The sequence below is a fragment of the Andrographis paniculata genome, unplaced genomic scaffold, assembly GCF_009805555.1.
Source record: "Andrographis paniculata isolate CXL003 unplaced genomic scaffold, ASM980555v1 Contig59END, whole genome shotgun sequence".
Lineage (NCBI taxonomy): Eukaryota > Viridiplantae > Streptophyta > Magnoliopsida > Lamiales > Acanthaceae > Andrographis > Andrographis paniculata.
This window is the reverse complement of record NW_026137594.1, coordinates 1,437,466-1,457,816: the sequence shown is the minus strand read 5'-3', so window position 1 is coordinate 1,457,816 and position 20,351 is coordinate 1,437,466. Positions and strand designations below refer to the sequence as shown.

Sequence of the window (20,351 nt, the reverse complement as noted above, 5' to 3'; positions counted from 1 at the left end):
AAGATCTCATCTAATGAAACAATTGCAAAAGGAAAATTATCTAAAATAACATTAATTGTATTTTTGTTTTGTTTTTATTACATGTCTTTGTAAATTTGTGGATACAGTGGATGATAATGATCTAGAATTTATATCATTGGTGATCCATTAAGGTGACGATGAAAATGGTTGAATAATTCTTTCAATATAATGGGCATTAAACAAGCTTTTCAAATACAATAATTTTATTTTACGCTTTGCCACGCGTATTAGATATTTCGTATACAAGATAAGATAGAAGAATTAGTCAATTTTTTGACAAGAAAAACGAGTAGAATCGAAACTAGTATGACTTCACGATCATGAGTTCACTCCACATCACCAAATTATTTTTTACAGGATAAAGAATTGTCACTTTCTTTTTATTTTATAACGTAGGAACCCGCGGTCACTACCATTCAGATACGTTCCGGGTAAATTTTCGATTGAACTTAATACTCTGCAATGGCAAATGGACCTGGAGACGTCAACGGTTTGAACCCAATATCAATTTTTTTTTTTTTTTATTACTACGTAAGAATTCACCGCCGCTGCAAATTGGATAAATCCATTGACGAACCTAATCCCCTGCAAACTAAGCTCAACAAAACAAGTCACACTAGGCGAACCATGTGCGACAAATGACCTGAAAACATCGGGGTTAAACCCATGACTTCACGATCATAAATTCAACCCATTAGGTTGTCCTTACTGGACACAACTCAAAAACTTTTATGTAAATGGAGCTTTGGAGTTTGATTTCACTTTATTTAGTAACCACCTATCACAATTCTTTATAAAAATAAATTACTTTTTAACAAAATATTTTTATCTAAGTTGTTTACACAGAAATCTAAAATCAAAATACAAAACTAAACTCTAAACCCTCTTGTTTACAAATTATTGGCATTTTTTTTATTTAATCCTTGAAAATTGTAAATATATTGAAAAAAAATTATGAAATTACTATTAAAATTGTGATCATTTTGATATTCTGTAAAAAATAATGTAACTTTCATTTTAAAAATGGATATATATATCTTATTTTTCTTGATAAAAATAGTATAAATGTTAAATGGACAACCGGTGATATGTTCCACAATATTTATATTCCACAAACCATTAATTTTAAGCTAGCTTAAAAGAAGCATGTTCAAATTTTCGATAAAAATACATTATTTTTCTTAAAAAATATCATATTAAACTACTATTTATATCAGATCAGACCAATGGCTGGTCACTAAAAATACAAGAAACAAAGAAACAAAAAGCCATTCTTATTGTGGTCATTCCTAACAATGTTGCCAATAAAGAATCACCAACCACATACATACATATATGCCTTTCAAATTTTCAACACAGCCTCTAACTAATTAAAATTAACAACAAACCTGAACTTACCAAAATTCTCACTCACTGCTCCTACTAAAATTCTTCAATATTTTTCATTTTCGTCGCCGCCGCCGCTGCGTAAAATGCCGCCCCTTCGACACCATTTCTTTACCTTCCCTTGTCGTCGTCGGCCAGTTTTCCTGTGATCCCGATATCAATTACATGGTCCTAGGCCAACATTAAATTTTTACAACACATCCATTGTCTGAAACTCATGCCTTGCCTTTGTGTTTTTTGCGGTCCCGGCTTAAACATTATTCAGTATGCCTTTTAGAACATCCAGTCCTTCGGCAGAAATGCTCCTCCTCTTATGCATTTTTGGAACCTCGATTTGAGGGGGAGGTTCCTGTGAGAAACAGACAACCAAAACAGTTAGATTGTCGCACGTGTTACGCCTCAGTGCCTCCCTGACAAGCTCCCTCGAGCAGTTATAAGGATCATTGTGCTTCATTAGTTCTTTCCTTACAATTGTCACTGCGTATTGGCTGCTCATCACATCCCACAGGCCGTCACACCCAATTATCAAGAACTCGTCTTCTTCTGACAGGACTATCTCTTCTAGTTCGGGCTCTGCGCTTAGGGGACATTTCGACCCTTTTGAACCCTTAATGTGCCAATCACCCAGCGAACGTGCCACTGAGAGCTGTCCGTTGAGATAGCCATCGTAGATAACGCCTCCTAACTTTTCTATCCTAAGTTTTTCGGATGTACAGTTTGGTTTGTGGTCTTTTGATAATTCTATTGCCCTTCCTCTTTTGCCAAGCACCGCTCGGGAATCCCCAGCATTAGCAATTAGAAGGGTCCTGCCACATGTAAAAAAAAAAAAACAGATTTTAGAAGTGGTTACAATGAATGAACATTGCATTTTATTAGTTTGTTTGGATGAGTGTACTTCAATTCCAATCTGCACTAATGTGAAGTTAATGTTTTTTGTGTCTTAAGTCTTATCAATAAATTGAATTCTTGGCCTTTGCTCCCTGTTTCTTCGGTTCGACTCTGGTGACTTATGCTAATGCACCTTTCTCATGTATGTTGTTGCATCATGTTTGATTTATGCTTACTGCACTAGGTTTTTCATTGTGGACGAACACAGAGATTTGGGTGCTCGAAACAGGGAGCAAAGGCCAAGAATTCAATTTATCGATAAGACTTAAGACACAAAAAACATTAACTTCACATTAGTGCAGATTGGAATTGAAGTACACTTATCCAAACAAACTAATAAAATGCAATGCTAAGTTTCTTGGGTATAGCATACATCGATAAATATGGAAACAGAATTAAGATTCTAGCATATGAACTAACGTAACAATGCTATCAAAATATAAATTTTCTACATGTAAATTATACACAAGGCAATAAATCATAATTTTTAACAATGACATCTACTGCCAAATCCAATGTCCAAGTAAACCTAAAATTCTGGAAATATGAATCTAGAAATTTATAGCGCCGATCAAATGAAACAAGGGCATATTCAATATATAAAAGCTGTATGTCAATAACTCAAAACTAAATTATTCTTACCTTTCCAACACAAGAGCAGTCAGAGCAGTTGTGCCAGAAGAAAGATCAAGATGTTTGGAATCAGCCAGTGCATGATCGACCTTCACAAAAGCATTCCTAACTGCTCTTTTCACCCCATCCGGAAAATGCAAATCCTCAACAATAAACTTAAGAAGATTCTTTTTAGTGAAGGATGCAGCATCTCTGCCACCATGACCATCAAACACCTGAAAGTGAGTATGAACTAGTCTTACAAAATGTACAAAATAGCGCAAACAATTTCATCTTACACATAAATTAGGCCTCAAGGATGAGTTGTGGAATTCTTAATTTAAGTAACATTAAGTAAAGAAAAAGTTACCGACCCCATAAAATGCTCCAGGAGAAGGGAAATCTTTAGCTGTACCAAGATGTTCGGAAAGATTATCCACACAAATGAACTCATCCTCCATATATGTCTTTGGTCCAATCTCAGAGCAGCTTCCCGATCGAAAAACAGGTACATATCCAAAATCCTTGCATGATGTTTTTGCCGCTATGCCAGTAGTCGATTCCTAGACACATCAAACAACGTGGAATAACGCAGGATGAAAAGTCAATCCAATTCTAAACATCTTTTTAATATTTACAGTAGATTAGGGTGTCTTTGCTCATGTTTTAGTTTTAGTTTTCTTTTCGTTCTTTAGTTTTATTGTTGTTAAGAATGCTTAACAATGATTCTTCCACCATAGATCCGCCTATGGATCAGAATCTGCGCACAATTCTGATGCAAAATGACGATAATCGGAAGGCAGAGCAATCATTCAAGCAAAGGAAACATCAAGAAATTCAAAATCGCACAAAATAGAAACAGAGGCGATATAGAATAAACATTAGCGAGAACTCACCAAGGGAAAGGGAAACGTATCTGCCAAAGTTGCTTGGCTAATGCAATGGCGCATCAACGGAGGCTTCGCCATTTTAGCTTTGGCGGAATCGTCAGATTCATCGGCAACGTCCTTGTCGGTGCCCGATCCCCCCTTGTCGGTGTCGTTGCATAATCCATTTTCTAACTGACATTGATTGGACGTGGTGTCCGAGCCCGCAGCCATGTAACTGAATCAACCGCACTGTTCACGCAGCAGCCCAAATGCTATTATGAAAGAGCTCATGAGGAAATGCGAAACGGAAGGAAGAATCTAGTAGAGAAGAATATATAATAAAGAGGAGGGAGGAGGGAGGAGGGAGAGAAGAGAGAGAGAGAGAGAGAGAGAGAGCAGGTTGGGGAAGAAGAGGTGAAGAATGGTCGTAGGATAGAAGAGAAGGGTGCCCGCCGTTGAAACCCAACACCTATTCCTTTACCCTCTTCCAATTGCTGACACGTGTACGGCTGCCTGTCACCCATTTTGCACGTTCTTTGCCCGCCTTTGCAAGAATAGTCGAGGGAAATTAAAAAAACAATAATATTATATTTATAATGGATATAAAATGTTTTTAGAAAATTAAATATTCTTACTGTGAAAAAATGAGAATAGGTTTGAAAAAAAATGAAAATAAGATTATTGGTTTAGAACGAATGAAAATAGTAAAATAAAATTATTAATTTGAGACAGAAAAAATATTTTTTTCGTCTAATCAACAAAATTGAAAGTGTTCGAATTTGAATTCACGATGTCACGGTCACAAATTTATTCTAACATTGTCATATCATTCATTACGGGATAACATTTATATTACTTTTGTCTTAATTCAAATTATTTTTATATACCACATTTCAAAATACTTCTTTTCTATTTTGAAAAAAATAATTATACACTAATATTGAAATACCTTAAATTTTACTTAAATTAAAAATATACAATTACACATATAATTACTTTATACAAAAAAACAAAAGGACAAAAATATCAAATCTTTTACACACTTCAGCTAAAAATAAAATACTATTATTTATTTTTTAATTTACTACAAAATTTTCAAAAAAGAACCATTTCAAAAGTAACGGAAAGAATATGTTTTTTGAAAGTCTAAAAAAAATATCCCCATTAAAATCTCGAATGAACGCTCTAACCTCGGTGTTACCTAAACTATCAAAAGCTAATCTATCGGTATTAATTTTCCAACCTCCATCTTCCGGTGGATCCCAAAGAACTTTAATTCGGTGCTTGATTTTATTTATCTCATTTCTTATAGATATAAGGTATGTCCTAGCAGTGACGAGAATGAACTTGTGACCGAGAGATCATGGGTTTAAATCCCAACGCCTTTAGATCAGCCTATTACGAGATATTCGTATGCTCCAAATTGAGGTCGCCAAAACCATCTTCCACACCCGAAGAGCACCCTTCTTTATTATTTCTAAAATCAAGTATAGGCCACACAATCAGGTATTATAAGTTGATGTTTCTACTAGTGATTGATTTTGATTTAACGTGAAAAATAAAATGAACTATATTTGTGTACCTAACGAGTAGTGAAGAATTTTAATTGAACAACTCCAACAATCTCTAATGGAATGAATGCCAACCCAAATTAGGCAAACAATTTCTATGATTTATTATAATTAAATGAGTAACTAATTTATGTATTTATAAAGTATAATTATTAAAAGATTCCCATGGTAAGTAACACGCGGATCCAGGCTGCATTTGATTTTGGGTATATATATATATCATACAATAAATTGCACACCATTTTAAAAGTTAATCTATGTTGTATTGCAGTAATGCTTATTTGACCGACCACAATAGTCAATAGGATGAAAAGATAGTTGTGTATTTTATATACGTAATATGTACATTTGAACTTTTAAATATGTGGTGTGAAATTATATTATTTATTGTAAAATTATCTTGTATATATTATCTAAGATGTGTTTGTTTTTTTGTCTTAAGTTTGAAAAAAAATTTTGACGTAAAACATAAAGAATTGTTTATATAATATATATTAATTTTTTTTTAAAAGAATATATTCCTTCCGTCTTATATCTTTCGATTCATTTATTTTTGTACGGATTAAAAATAAAAGTAAAAAAACTATGGTAATGAGATTAGTATTATATTTTTCTAATATATTGCAAATTGAAAAGATATTTCTAATGTAAATAGATATTACAGTTACTACAAAAGTAATAGATTCTTTTTAAATGAATAAATTGTTAAGGTAAGGAGAGACGTAAATTAACATAACACAATTTATATACAAATTTCACATGGACTAAAAATGAAAAAAAAAAAATTGAAATTAAACAACAAAAATAAATAAATAATAACAATAATAATAATAATAATTGCTGCTGCTGCTGCTGCTGATAATAATTAATAATAATAATAATTTGAAAGCAGTAAATTTAAATTGAAATTTTATTAGTGAGAAAATATTTGAGTAGAGGCGGGAGGGACGGGGCTTGAGCGAAAGCACATTCGACACACCCTTACGTAACCTTGTTTTCCTTTCTTCTTTACCACAACCTTCTCCTCAGAAAAAAAATTCTCTGTCGCGCAATCTATAACAGATTATCTTCGATCAATCCAATTCCTACTTTCTACAAAATCAATCGATAGAGTTGTACAATCAATACATGTCAATGCATTCTTCTCCAATGATTGACTCGAATCGCAGGTGCGCGTCTATTAATTGCGTCGCCATTGTTGCTTATAAAGCTTTCTATTTCTAAGTAGAATACGAATCATTCATCTCGACTCTCCATTTATGTATGTTCATCGCATCGAAGGAAATCAATCTGTTTTGTGTGTTTTTTTATTTCGTTATCGGAAACTGTTTAACATCGATTTCATTCATTCCCTTGCAAAAGTTTAACATACAATCGTTTCACATAAACTATCTCTATTTGTTGTTGAATGTTTATTTTATTCATGAATCGTGACAGAGAACTTCTCAGCTAACTTGGATTGAGCACAGATTGGAGGCTTCTTAAAAGGAGGATAGCTTTTTGGTACAACAAATTAAAGGAGGTGAAACTATGGGATTTTTGTCGCTGTTGAAGGTGGCTTCAATGCCGACGCTGCAAGTGCTCATAATAAGCTTATTAGGAGCAGTCATGGCAACCGAATACTCCAAACTTCTTCCAACGGAAGCTCGCCGTTCATTGAACAGAGTAAGCAGTTTGCTAACTTTTAGATGAAGATGGACTGACTAATAGTTGATAGATCCAATGTATGTATGTAATGTAGATTGTGTTTGTGGTGTTTACTCCATCGCTGGTGTTCGCGAGTCTTGTGAGGACCGTAAACCTACAAGACATCATCTCATGGTGGTTCATGCCGGTGAATGTTGGGATAACTTTTCTCGTCGGGGGAACTCTCGGATGGATCGTAGTTAAACTTCTTAGGCCTGAACCTCATCTACAAGGACTCGTCGTGGCGATGTGTTCTTCAGGTGATGAAATGAACAAAAGAAACAAGCAATGGATATCCACACTTCATTACATCCTTCATTAAACCAACCGATCTTTCGTTCTTCATTTTGACAATGTAACAGGAAACTTGGGCAACATTCTGTTGATAGTCATCCCGGCGATCTGCAAGGAGGACAGCAGCCCATTTGGGGACAAGAATGTCTGCTCCCGCATTGGCCTTTCCTATGTTTCATTTTCGATGGCGGTGAGCTAATATTTCAGCTCTATCATGCATGTATGTATCGAATTGCAATGGCAAGAACTCACAGGTCGACAGTCGGGTGGGCGAACAGGTTGGGGCCTTCTATGTATGGACGTATACATACCACTTAATACAAACTTCGCAAAGAGCATCTCCTGCTGCTATCAACTCTGCAGAGGATCCAAAGCCCAACATCGACTTAGAGGCAAGCGAGAAGTCATCCCTTCTCGACGGAAGAGAGGTGAGCAGTCGAATACGTCAAACTGTATACAAATACAGCCCCTAGATATGTATCCTCTAAAATGTTTTCGACTGATCTCATGAAACAGAAGAGGGATAATTCAACAATGTGCGTTCAAATCAAGGGAATTCTTTGTCGACTTGGAGAGGAGCTGCTGGCGCCTCCCGTAGTCGCTACAGTGAGTTACCTTCGAGTTCACTTTCTACTTGTTTATGCAGCTCTTCTTCAAGACTTGCAACTTGATTTTTCCAGACAGATTGCAGGACTCATATTCGGATCTGTTTCCTGGCTCCGTGACCTTATTATCGGCGAAAGCGCACCTCTAAGAGTGATCGATGATTCCATCAAACTACTCGGGTAGGCCAAGGTAGCAAGAACCTATCTCACCATGGATGAATTCTTAACACGTCTTACATTTTGCAGAGATGGAACCATTCCTTGCATCACTCTCATACTGGGAGGCAACTTAACACAAGGTATTTCTTCTTCTTCTTCTTCTTCTAGTCAAGAAAGACGATCTGCTGATGTAACACCTACGGTTAATGCAGGACTACGCGAGGCAAAACTGAGATCAACAATAATAATGGCAGTAATCTGTGTAAAGTTCGTAATACTTCCTGCAGTCGGGGTTGGTGTTGTGCAAGCAGCTTCACTGCTAGGGTTCCTCCCACCGGATCCGCTCTACAACTTTGTGCTCATGATTCAGTTCACCGTTCCACCTGCAATGAATATCGGTACGATACATACATTTTGAATGCATACAGATTATACACATATAGACTTCTCTATCGCAGAAGGATTAACATTGATGACGACAATGTGCATAGGCACAATGACACAGCTGTTCAATGTCGCCCAAGACGAGTGCTCAGTTCTCTTTCTTTGGACATACCTGGTGGCAGCCGTCGCCCTCACCACCTGGTCTACCATTTTCATGTGGATCTTGTCGTAACTACTTAAATCCCGGTGAAAAAGGTACACAAATAATCAATAGCGAGACATGCAACAACAAAATCAAGCTACAATCTTTCAGCATCACCATTTTTGGTAGTATTATGTCATTATCATTCAATTTTTCGAAGCATGCTTTCAATTGTATTTGACATACAATAGTATAGAACAAATCATCAGTGCTCAAGATAAACAATATTATCAAGGTTCGCAATCAAGCGGGTTTCAAGGGTGTCTGAACATAGACCTACGAATCATTTCATTAACGAAACAACATATCAAAAATCCATTATAACACCACAAGCAAAGCCAACTATAGTAGTAGAAATTACAAAGGTATCCTGCAGTTTCCTCAGCAGTTTTTTGTCGCACAAATGAACACACTTTCTAGTGTTAGCTGTTTAGCATCTGATTATAGCCTTCCTCAAATTCCCAAGAACATTCTAATATCATATAATCTGTAGTTGTCCAAACACACAGAACACGACTCCGAAAACAAAATGCTAGCAGATAAGGACACTAGTAATACTCTAAATTTAGGGATAGGTAGGAAGTATACAGCAAGAAAACGGGTTTTTGAACGTATAGTTGCATACTAATTTTGTGTGCAAACCAGCCGTTAGCGGAGTAGTCTCATCTTAACGCAAAGTACTGGACATTTCCAAGATCCGTGTTAGTTGCGAACTGACAGTAGAAATGCTGCCACTTGACTCGTCAGCTGAAAATGGAATTTTGGGGAAAACACGCATACCAGAAATCAAGAAACCCGTAATTATCCATCCATATTGTACTCATCCTGTTCCAGATAAGGATTGTAGTTCCCGGGAACTTCAATCTTGAACTGGTCCATTCCTGCATTCATAGCAGATGCTAATAAGTCTCACAAGGAAGCTCTCAAAAGATTCAAGTTCTTTAATGCACTAACGTCGTTGTGTTTCTAACATCCTACTGAAAATGGTGTCATTGTAATAATTCAAAGTCAAGTGAACGAAAGCTACAATACTGGGAAAGAAATACGCACTTGGATTCGACAACATGCTCCCATAGAAAGGTATTTGCCCAAAGCCACTGCCACCAAACTTTGAGTTTCCATCAGAATGCAACAAAGGCTCGGGTTTGCTGGTACGTGGATCGACCGAATGCATTGCAGAACTGGATTGAGGGTTCTGAAAACAGAGATCGTCAGACCTCGAGCTCAGGCCGTGCTGCGGTTGAAATTCCTCTGGCTTAGTTTTCTTTTCATTGGGCGACTCCACCTCCGTCTCCACCTCTAGTTCAGCATTGTTTGCCGTCGTAGCCTGTTGCTTCCGTTTTGATCTAGCACGTCTGTTCTGAAACCAGTTATAAACATTCGTTTCAGAAATCTGACCATGCTGAGACAGCTCCGCAGTTATTTCTTTGATCTTCTGCTTGCTTGGCGTTCCGATGCCTTGATCAAATATCCGCTCTAGAATCTGCAGCTGCATAGGCGTCGGTGTCCAGCGCTGTCTTCCAGTGATTTTATGGGCACCCGACGTTATCAAGGGGTCGCAGTAGAGATTCCCCAACCTCACTCCTGGTGAAGAAAACATAAATTACCTAAGATTAGCAACAGAACTGGATCCATATTCATTATCTAGGCATACAATACGATTGGCCGATGAAGATCGATGGAGCAGGAAGGCAAGAAATGGAACATCTTGCCCTCACTGAAACAGCATTATTCATGTCGAAAATTTTACCCAACACAACAAACAGGAATACTTGTCATTGAGCCTTACAATTGTTTGTTGCAAAAATGTCATCTCTACAGTTTAGCATTGCAGGTCTGAGGAATGTGAGAAATGTTTGGGAGAGGCAAAAGAGCAAGTAAAAGAGAGTATTACAAAGGCTCAAGAGATGATGATTATCTACAATGCTTTGATCACAGTTGCTGCATTGAATCAGTATTTGTTCTTGACAGTTTAGCCTAATTATTCGTAGTGTTGTTCTAATCTAGTTCATCTAAAGCAGGAGAAAATCGAATTGATATAAATTAGGGCACACCTCAGCTTCAACAGCTTTATGTATCAATGGAGGAGAGACACCGCAAATACCTTGATTCGAAGGTACCGCATTGATTAGGAGAGCGCGCAAAACAACAAAAAAAAAAAAAAACGGAAGGAGAAGAAGAGACATGAATTGAAGGCATTATGGTGATGAAGATTTGGAATCAATGATGTTACATACCAGCGAGATCGTTCTGCGAGGTGAGCGACTTGTGGAGCTCGACGAGCTGCTCGCAGATGGTGGCGTACACAGCTATCTGCTTGCGGAGGACCTCCATCTGCTCGTCCGTCATTACCTTGACAAACATTCCTCCTCCTCCTCCTCCTCCGCCGGTCGGCGGCTCCTCCGCCGCCTGCTGCGGTGGTTGCTTCTCCCAGTCCATGGGGGTTTGGTTGTTGGTGGAAAGGAAAAGGGAAAAGAGGAATGGAAAAGGGTAGCGACAAAGCGAAGCAGAAGCAGGAGAGTCAACAAGGGAAAGGAAAATTGAAATTGCGGATCATGTGAAGTGCGGAAGGGAAGGGGAAGGGGAAGGGTAAGAGAAGGACAGTCAGTCGGACATGGATGGATTGATTAATTGATTGATGGAGAGGAGAGGTGCTGCTGCTGCTGCTATTACGTGTTTGTTTTTGTTTTTTCTGTAACTTTTTGCAATAATCCCCGCAATCAGCGGCGGTTGCGGGCCCCACCATTTGCTGCCAACCAATCGCGCTTCTTCGTTGGGCGGTGCTGATACGGCAATTGCGGCCGTGTTTGTTCCTGGTGGTCTTAGTTTTGGATGTCAAGTCAAATTCTTGTAAATGTTTTTTATTCTATTTTTTATAAACTGATATTTTAGTTGAAAATTTTGCATTTTTAATATTTCGGCGCCCCAAATATTTACGTGGCACTCTGCAAGTATGTTGATTTTTTTTTTTTTATTATTTTTTTAAATTAATTATTTATTATTTCTTCTGTTTTATTTATTATATCTATATTGTCATTTTTCTTCCTCCAATCTCGTATCACTTTTTTTTTTTTCTTAAAATGATTATCCATCTTAATTTTATTTTAAATTTTTTTAATTTTAACTAATTAGTTATTTTAATCTTAATTTATAATAATTTATATTATATATTAATTATTTTTACTAATATTTTTTTAATTATCTACTAATTATATTTATTATAAATTTAGTATTTTTTTCTAAAAAATTAAAAAATTTCAAAAATATTTGAAAATAAAAAATAAAAAATGGAAGACTTAAATTACAAAAAAAATTTACACTCTGCTATATTACAGACTCAGTTATAGAATAAACTATCAATTTATTTATTTTTACTTTTGTTTTGTTTGTGACTTATCTTATTAGAATGTGTTTGTTTGGGGGATTTGATTGGATTTATACTATTTATTTTATTTTTTTTCAAAATAATATTAAATCAAACGCTTATTTTTTATTTTTTATATTATTCTAAAAATTAATTTTACATTCAAAACATCAATAACACCTATTTATATCACATCATATAACTATTCAAATTCAAAACTTTTATTGTTCAAATCTCAACTTAAAATCCAAACCCCAAACAAACACACCCTAAATATATTTAATAAAATATAAATTAATTAAATTAAATTTATAATATAATTCATTCAAATATTTTTTATTTTTATTTTTCTTTAATAAATTAATATTTTTATTTATATTTAATTTTTTAAATTTTTATAAAATAATTAACTATAAATAAAAAATATATTATTTTTTATTTATATTTTACAAAATTATATTCAATATTATATATATATTTTATTGAGATATAGTTTTATAAATATTTAAAATATCAATAATATTATTCATATAAAAAATAACAAAATAATACTCTCTCCGTCCGCTTTGAAAGTTTACATTTACTTTTGGGTCATTGTACTTAACATTAAAAATATCATTGTATTTGTATAAGTTTGTATACAAATATCATTATATTTGTATTATAATACATTAATAAAAGTATTTTTGTCTTGTTTACTTAATTTATACTATATTTTGATATAATAATTAATGTTTAAAAAGCAACATGCAAAAAGTAAATGTAAACCACAGAGGGAGTATTATAATTTATTATTATTATTATTTCATATACACTATTTAAAATATCATATCCCTGACAATCAGAGGGATTATATACTCTATCCTTCCCATAAAATTGAAACTTTTCAATTTTTATTTGTTATGACATTTTTCTTTTTTATTTTTACAAATTTACTAAGTCAAAACATACAATTGACTTCTTTCTATTTTGTATTCTTTACACTATTTTATCTGGGAAAATATATTTTAAAACTATGTGTGGCAGGTGGATCTGAGATCACGAGTCCACCATCTATACTACATAACCAAATACATATATTTTTTTCTATATAATATGAGAATTCGTTATTTAACCTACATAACCAAATACATATATTTTTTTCTATATAATATGAGAATTCATTATTTTTAAATACGTTTTGAATAAATTTCGACTGAACTCAATTACCAGATATTTTCTTTTAAATGTACAGAGAGTAGTATGATATGCTCTTATACATAAAATTAAATATACAAGTCATATTGAAAATTATGTAATAAAACAATCATTTTAAAAATTAAAATATACATTTTTGAACATGTTCCGTGCAAATTGAGACAGACAGTTGAAAGTGCAAATTTAGGATATTGTTTAAATAATTAACAAAATATTATATGATTATATACGTTAATATATATAAATTAAAATAAATTAAAATTTTATTTGAAGTATTTTAAAAAATGATATATGAATATATATATTTATTTATCAGATAAATATGAATAAAATGTTATAAATAAATACATTTCAAAAAAATATATTAAAATAATTTCAAATTTAATTTTTAATCAAAATACATATTCCGTTATAATTCAAACATGAAAAGTCCCTAGTAAGTAGTAACGACTCGTGACCAAATGCACCCAGCCATATTCACGATATTAAATTACTATTCTGCCCTTTTACTAAGTTTGACGTTCAAACCCTAATAATGCTGCTAGAGTCAGCGGCAATTGCAAAAGTACCGAGGTTCTAGAAGCTGACGTGGCGTATGTTTGAGCGACAGCGTCACCGAGTCGCCCGATTCTCCGCCCACCACTCAGACCGATGCAGTGACTCTCGGATGCCTACGACGCTGCCACCGTATGCTGCTGCACATATTTGCTGACGCCACATGTTGAGTGGAGGAGGAGGAGGAGGAGGCATTCTGCATTTGGTCTCCATTTTAGGCCCACTTCTGTGCTGCTTTTTACTCTCACTGACACGCTGCTGGATTCTGTGTAGTGTTCACAGGATATGCGTTAATCCTGGTGCCTTGCAGGATTCCTTGATTCGCAATGCTCAACCGTATTCGTGAACTGTGCGGATTTGTTCTTGCTGTGCAAGTGAAGAGATTCTGTCTGGAAATTTTCGTGTAAAGTTTCTCGGAGGTATCGGTGGCGCTTCGAATTTCGGAGGTGATTTATTGGTTTGCGTTTGTTTATTCGGGGATTAATATTATTTTTTATTTATTTCTTTTGAGAGAATCAGGATAAATGTTTGGGGGTTACTGGTAATGGTATGACTGTTTATTCTCCTTCTTTTGAGCATCTTATTCCTGATCTGGATTAGATTTTAGAAACAATTGCTTGAATTTCTTCCTTGTTTTGGAATTGAGGAATTTATTGTGAAGATTTAACCGCGGCGTGAATTTTCACGCTGAAGGATTTATGTTCCTTTTGTGAAATTTCAGAAATTATTGTAAGGATCTGATAATGTCTTCATGGGAGCATTTTGGGCAAATAGCCAATGTGGCCCAACTGGCTGGTCTTGATGCTGTTAGATTGATTGCCATGATAGTGAAGGCGGCAAACACAGCCCGAATGCACAAGCAAAACTGCATGCAGTTTGCGCAGCATCTAAAGCTTATAGGGAATCTCTTGGAATCACTCAAGATTTCTGAGCTGAAAAAGTATCCAGAAACTCGGGAGCCGTTGGAACAGCTTGAGGATGCGTTGAGAAGGTCCTACATTTTGGTTAATAGTTGCAGGGATAGGAGTTATTTCTATCTGCTTGCAATGGGATGGAACATTGTATATCAGTTCAGGAGGGCTCAGGATGAGATTGATCGATATTTGAAGATTATACCTCTGATTGCACTTGTTGACAACACTCGTGTCAGGGTAAGGGTTTCCTCTTGTTAATTGACAATTCCCATTAAGATTTTAGTCAATAGCATGTAAATGCAGTTAAACTTTACTTTTCCTTTCTTTATAGCTTTTAATTCATTCAGATTTTAGTCAATAGTATGTAAATGAAGTTAAACTTTGCTTTTCCTTTCTTTATAGCTTTTTAATCCACTCAGATTTTAGTCAATAGTATGTAAATGCAGTTAAACTTAGCTTTTTCTTTGTTTCTAGCTTTATTCTGTATTGCAAATGTAATGATGGCTTTTTTATATGAAATTTGACGTAACCAGCGAAAAATAGCGTGTACTTGATGTGTTCGGTGAATCCAAATTTTGTGGTTTATGGATGTTTTTTTAAATATTATATGGTCAGTTCCTAGCTTGCTACCTTGGGGTATGTAGTGTATATTTTTAATGGCAATCTACATTATTTTGCTTTGAAGGTCTTTATGAATTTACTACTTCGCGAGTGTAACCGTGATATACATGGCATCTAGATGCAGTTAAGATATCGGTTGAATAGCGGGAATTTTTCGAAGTGGTTGTTATGATGTTTACAGAGGCACCTAGTTTCTCAAATTTTTTATTGGGCCAGAGTTCACTTACTAGCAAGCAATAGTGTGAAGGCAGCAAAAATGCATCTAGATCTATGAAGAAATTCAATTGATAGTCAATGAGTTTATTTATGGGAACACCAATTAAGATGTTTGTATGTTTCTGTTATCCAAATCATAGCTTTATCTATTGTTGTGAAGCTTCCTTTGCCTTGACAGCATTGAAATTTGTTGGAAAACTTTAACAAATGATCACTATTCGATAACATGTTGTGAACTAGAGAAAACTATTGAGAGATTGTATATATTTAATATAGCTTGAGTTGATTAGAAAAGAAAAGTTTTATTGACAGTATCTCAGTTCTTTATCCAGAGAGACTGTAAAGCTCTAGTTGCTTGAATTACTCTTAAGACAGATATAAATGATATGGGCAAACTTTTGTTATGTTTATGTATGGGCTTCTGCACACCATAACCATAGTATCTGCACAGGCTGATGCTAGTTATGTTACTTCATTTATACGCTGGTTCTATGAAGTTTAAATTTACTTTCTTTCTTATAATGTCAGCAACGGCTTGACATGATTGAAATGGATAAATATGAGTATACACTGGATAATGAAGACAAGAAGGTGCAAGATGTGATAATGAAGCGGGAGCCCTCAAAACATGACACCATTGTTTTAACAAAAAACCTTTCGTGTTCCTACCCAAATATGCCTATTAAAGAGGCCTTAAAAAAGGAGCGTGAGAAACTTCAACAAGAACTGAAACATTCTCAAGCTAATCTGGATGTTCGGCAGTGTGAAGTGATTCATCATCTGCTTGAAGTAACAGAAGCTGTTGCAGCAAGCTCTGTGCTAGAAAAAGGCTCACTAACTAAAGAATCCAAGGTGGACCAGGCTTCTAAAGACATAAAAGATGAAGAAGGCTACCATGCTGAAAACTATGATCAAAGCACTGAGAAACAGGAAGCTTTGGGGTTTACCTTTTCTGCTTTTTCATTTACTTTTTCATTAGGTTATGTAGACATAATTGTTCGTTAACTTCTTACATATACATTTTTTTCTCTCTACAGGAACAAATCATCACTATCAACTCAAGTTTCGCATGAGGAATGGCATTCGGATTTACTAGGCTGCTGTTCTGAACCACTTCTGTGTATGTAACAACATATCCATCCCTTCAAGTTTACTTGTTCGTCTACTTGGCTGTTGCAAATGATATTAGAGTGATTGTTTCCTTGGCCAAAAGCAGCTTCTTATCTTTTTTTGGACAGACTTGTATATATTACATAATTGGCACTAAGTTATAGCTTATGGGGTTTGGATGGGAGGGCCAATACTGTTAGCCTATGATTGCGTTCGCTTAATAAAGGGATTGAATGGCATAGTTGAGAACTAATATTTCTAATCAATTGAGTAAAGTGTGTTTTACAATATGCTTTTGGGAGAGCAGTGTGCCTATGCACATGAAAAAGGATGCATTATGAATGTCCAAAATGCTACCTATTGAAATGCCATCATACCTCAAAATTTGCTTTTGTCATATTAAGTTCTATTATATGACTTATTAAAATGAGGTCAATTCTGCTTTGCATAATTGTTAAATGACCAAAATGCACCTTTTGGCAAGTTAAAAATAAGAAAGAGGGAACATCATATATCATGTGTCATCTATCAGAAAAAAACCAATATGTACATGATCGTGTGCATCTAGGTAGATTTAAATTGTAAAGTTGATACTGGAATGGTAAGAACATGTTCCCTGCAGCCATGCTATAAAACAGCTTATCTTTCTTCTTTCGCTTTAGTTTTTACTTTTCAAGTTCCTTTATTCTTTGTAATGCAATAAGAAAGTATATTTTGAAGATTAAAGTGCCACTTGTATTCTTTTAGTATTTCTGTTGCTTATTAATCAACCTGCTTGTATACTCAGCACCTTTTGCGTTTCGCAGGTGTTAAAACGTTGTTTTGCCCGTGCACCACATTTTCCAGAATCGCCTCAGTGGCAAAGAATAGATACATCTGTAAGTTGTCATCTATCTTCAATAACTGAATCTTCAGTGCTACAAGTAGCAGCTGAATTGTTAACTCTTATGTATCTAAGATCTTAAATTATACGAATTATGTTTGTCACCAAATGTCTTAGTTGATGAATAAAATCCTTAAATTTCCCTCTGAACTCTAGCCCACTCACCCTTACCCTCTTTCCCTCTCTCTTTCTTCACGTTCTTACAAGTTAATTACTTCTTTTAATATCCCAAATTTGGATCTTCCAAGAGCTTTATGTGTTACAACAGAAACAAAAGCAAATCAAACTGAGAGGAAACTATGGAACAATGAAATAACATCTGTAACTTGGAGAGGAAGTGTTAAATACATCTATCTGAAAATTGAAGCAGATGAGTATGATTGTGGTTTGTTGTTGGTATTAAATGCATTAGTTGTTTGTTGTTTCCTGGTACACCAGTGACATTCCTTAGGGCTAATATTAGGATTACTTCATCGTATTCCTATCAGACTAGGGTTAAATAATTCATAAAATGATTTATTTATAACAAGTTTAGATATTCAAGTAAACATTCCTCCAGGATAAGAATCCACACCTTTATGGATTTGATACAAGTTAGGAGAAAAAACTACAAAGTAACTAATTTATAAAGTGAGTAATCTTTTGAAGTCCAAACAAACTAGTCTAAGATTATTATATCAGATCTCAGTTTTCCTCTTCATAATGAAAGATATAGCTATGTTTGGAATCGATTCCATATTGATAGAGTTGAAAATACACTATCTCGTCGAAAGGTTCTACACATCTGCCCCTTTCTCAACATATTTCTTTATGCAAAGGCTCCCTTTTCTCCTCTTTTCGGATGGTAAATATATCCCAGAACATGGATTGTGAATCAAACCCATGTTTGAATTGAGATACTGATGGAATAAAAACTGATTTGAGAAATGGATTTATAGTTTGCTTCTTTCATGTAAACCGGATTTCTTTTGTCAGCAGCCTTGCATGGTTAGAAATCCTTATATATGCAAATGTGATGCTTCTTGCTTGCAGCTCCTGGGGAGGCCTGTAATGAACTGATGGCTTATTCCTTAATACTGTCGTGTTGCTGCTACACTTGTTGTATCAGAAGAAAGCTCCGGAAAATTTTCAACATACCGGTAATTTCTATTCATGTCATTATCTGTATTCTGGCAACAAGTTCCAGGAACCAAACAAGACAGAATGTATAGAATGTCACTAAAGTTTTGACATCACTGCAGGGTGGGTTTATTGATGATTTTCTCTCCCATCTAATGTGCTGCTGCTGTGCCCTTGTCCAAGAATGGCGAGAAATTGAGAACCGGGAAGTTAAAGGTAACAATCTGCTGCCCTGAAGCCGCAAACATGAACAATTGCTGTCTTGAGACATGAGACATGAGACTAGGTCAAAATATTTAGTCCATTTAAGTCAGGACATTGTCTTCATATCCGCTCTGTTATGCAGGTCCTTGGAAGACACAGACGAATCCTCCACCAGTCCAATACATAGAATACTAACTCAGGAAGCTGCATATATAATTATATATATATATATATTATGTACGTATGTAGCTACAGTGTTCAGATCCTATGCCTTGTGCAGGTAGGTAAATTGATTACTTTCTTGCTATTTAGTTTCTTCCTGTTTTTTTTTTTTTTTTTTTTTTTGGTTTTATTTCCCTTAGATTTATTGATGATGAGGAGTTTCTTTCTTATCCCTTGTAAATCCCCTTTTGAACATCTGAATCTTCATTTTCATGATTCTCTGTTTGTTGTTTCTGCTACTGATTTTTTTTTCGAGAAACAAACATTGCTGACTCCTTTATATGTTATTGACCCTAAGACAATTTGCCCAGATTTTGAGAGGCAAAACAGCGTTTCGAAGAGCTTTTAGTTTATTGAACAGTTAGCTGTTTGACCAGTTAAAAAGCTAATTTAGGTGTTTGGTAAATTAACTTTTTGAAACAGCTTTTTACCAAAAAAGTTAATTTCTGAAAAGCACCCAAACTGCTAATTAAATTAGCTAGTCAAACCAGCTATTTGAATTAGCTAACAGCTTGAGTTTTTTTTTTTTTTTTTTCGGGCCCTTCTGCGTGGTTTGTAGGGCAGGATGCTGCATTTATGTTGTGATCACTTCAATGGACATAAAATTATTTTTCAATCATAATATCTGTAACAAATAAAAATATTTCAAATGTTTTTGCTACTTATATGGCCTGTTACTTAAGCTGTGGCTCTGAAGAGTCATAAAACATATACTATGATAACATATGCAACAAATCGAAACATTGCAAACATTTATATTCTTTATGGCACAACTTAAAATACAGATAAAAATTTATGAGACAATATTTGGAGAATTCACTTGAAAGAAAATCATGAATTGAGCAAAGAATGCATAGTAACAATAACACTAAAAATATAAATAGTAACAAAGATACAATCTAAACTTTTCACATTCAAGCCATGCACATTTACAATGACAAAATCTTTGGATGGTATGTAGAGAATTCACTTGACAAGAAAATCATGGATTGGGTAAAGAATAGCAACAAAAACAATTTAAATAGTAACAATAACACAATCTAAAGTTTTCACATTCAAGCCATAAACATATATTCATAATGACAAAATAGTAAAATGTAATAATATCAAATGAATAATAATAATAATAGATTTAAGAAGAGATTATAAGATATTAATTACATATTTTTACCTATCCCAAAGAAGATTGAACTGCAATGAATAGTCATATAAGTGGAAGCTAATGCCAATTTCTTCAGCAGCTACAAACCCTCCATTTCCTCTCCATTC

At 34.7% G+C, this 20,351-nt stretch overlaps 4 protein-coding genes across 8 annotated transcripts; 2 read left to right on the top strand and 2 right to left on the bottom strand.

Annotated features, from left to right (window-relative positions):
- Positions 1 to 1,278: 1,278 nt before the first annotated feature.
- LOC127258573 (probable protein phosphatase 2C 47) lies at positions 1,279 to 4,195 on the bottom strand. Of its 4 annotated transcripts, XM_051285468.1 has the most exons (6): positions 3,804 to 4,195; positions 3,282 to 3,470; positions 2,938 to 3,143; positions 1,877 to 2,213; positions 1,634 to 1,756; positions 1,279 to 1,550 (listed from the first exon to the last, which is right to left on the bottom strand). In XM_051285468.1, exons 1-5 carry the CDS (start codon positions 4,005 to 4,007, stop codon positions 1,658 to 1,660), a joined length of 1,035 nt encoding a protein of 344 aa, XP_051141425.1. In that variant the 5' UTR covers positions 4,008 to 4,195; the 3' UTR covers positions 1,279 to 1,550; positions 1,634 to 1,657. The 4 variants fall into 4 exon arrangements, with proteins under 4 accessions (XP_051141425.1, XP_051141423.1, XP_051141424.1 ...); XM_051285466.1 differs by having other exon boundaries at positions 1,634 to 2,213; XM_051285467.1 differs by having other exon boundaries at positions 1,279 to 1,756.
- A 2,240-nt stretch (positions 4,196 to 6,435) lies between these two features.
- Positions 6,436 to 8,909, top strand: LOC127258530 (protein PIN-LIKES 7-like). Its single transcript, XM_051285401.1, is given in 10 exon segments — positions 6,436 to 6,516; positions 6,785 to 7,012; positions 7,089 to 7,293; positions 7,396 to 7,517; positions 7,606 to 7,787; positions 7,789 to 7,933; positions 8,012 to 8,112; positions 8,179 to 8,231; positions 8,304 to 8,489; positions 8,583 to 8,909. Coding segments are annotated over 9 exon segments (1,254 nt in total). The 5' UTR covers positions 6,436 to 6,516; positions 6,785 to 6,877; the 3' UTR covers positions 8,708 to 8,909.
- A 31-nt stretch (positions 8,910 to 8,940) lies between these two features.
- Positions 8,941 to 11,326, bottom strand: LOC127258531 (WUSCHEL-related homeobox 8). The gene is made up of 3 exons (XM_051285402.1): positions 10,915 to 11,326; positions 9,728 to 10,261; positions 8,941 to 9,558 (listed from the first exon to the last, which is right to left on the bottom strand). The coding sequence occupies exons 1-3, from the start codon at positions 11,114 to 11,116 to the stop codon at positions 9,479 to 9,481; spliced, it is 816 nt and encodes a 271-aa protein (XP_051141359.1). The 5' UTR covers positions 11,117 to 11,326; the 3' UTR covers positions 8,941 to 9,478.
- Positions 11,327 to 13,797: 2,471 nt separating this feature from the next.
- LOC127257811 (protein MID1-COMPLEMENTING ACTIVITY 1-like) lies at positions 13,798 to 20,342 on the top strand. Of its 2 annotated transcripts, XR_007840125.1 has the most exons (9): positions 13,798 to 14,239; positions 14,515 to 14,944; positions 16,073 to 16,485; positions 16,582 to 16,664; positions 17,461 to 17,532; positions 18,570 to 18,676; positions 18,779 to 18,872; positions 19,003 to 19,140; positions 20,324 to 20,342. XR_007840125.1 is itself a non-coding variant. In XM_051284278.1 (8 exons), exons 2-8 carry the CDS (start codon positions 14,537 to 14,539, stop codon positions 19,053 to 19,055), a joined length of 1,230 nt encoding a protein of 409 aa, XP_051140235.1. In that variant the 5' UTR covers positions 13,798 to 14,239; positions 14,515 to 14,536; the 3' UTR covers positions 19,056 to 19,406. The 2 variants fall into 2 exon arrangements, 1 of the variants encoding a protein (XP_051140235.1); XM_051284278.1 differs by lacking the exon at positions 20,324 to 20,342 and having other exon boundaries at positions 19,003 to 19,406.
- The last annotated feature ends 9 nt before the right edge of the window (positions 20,343 to 20,351 follow it).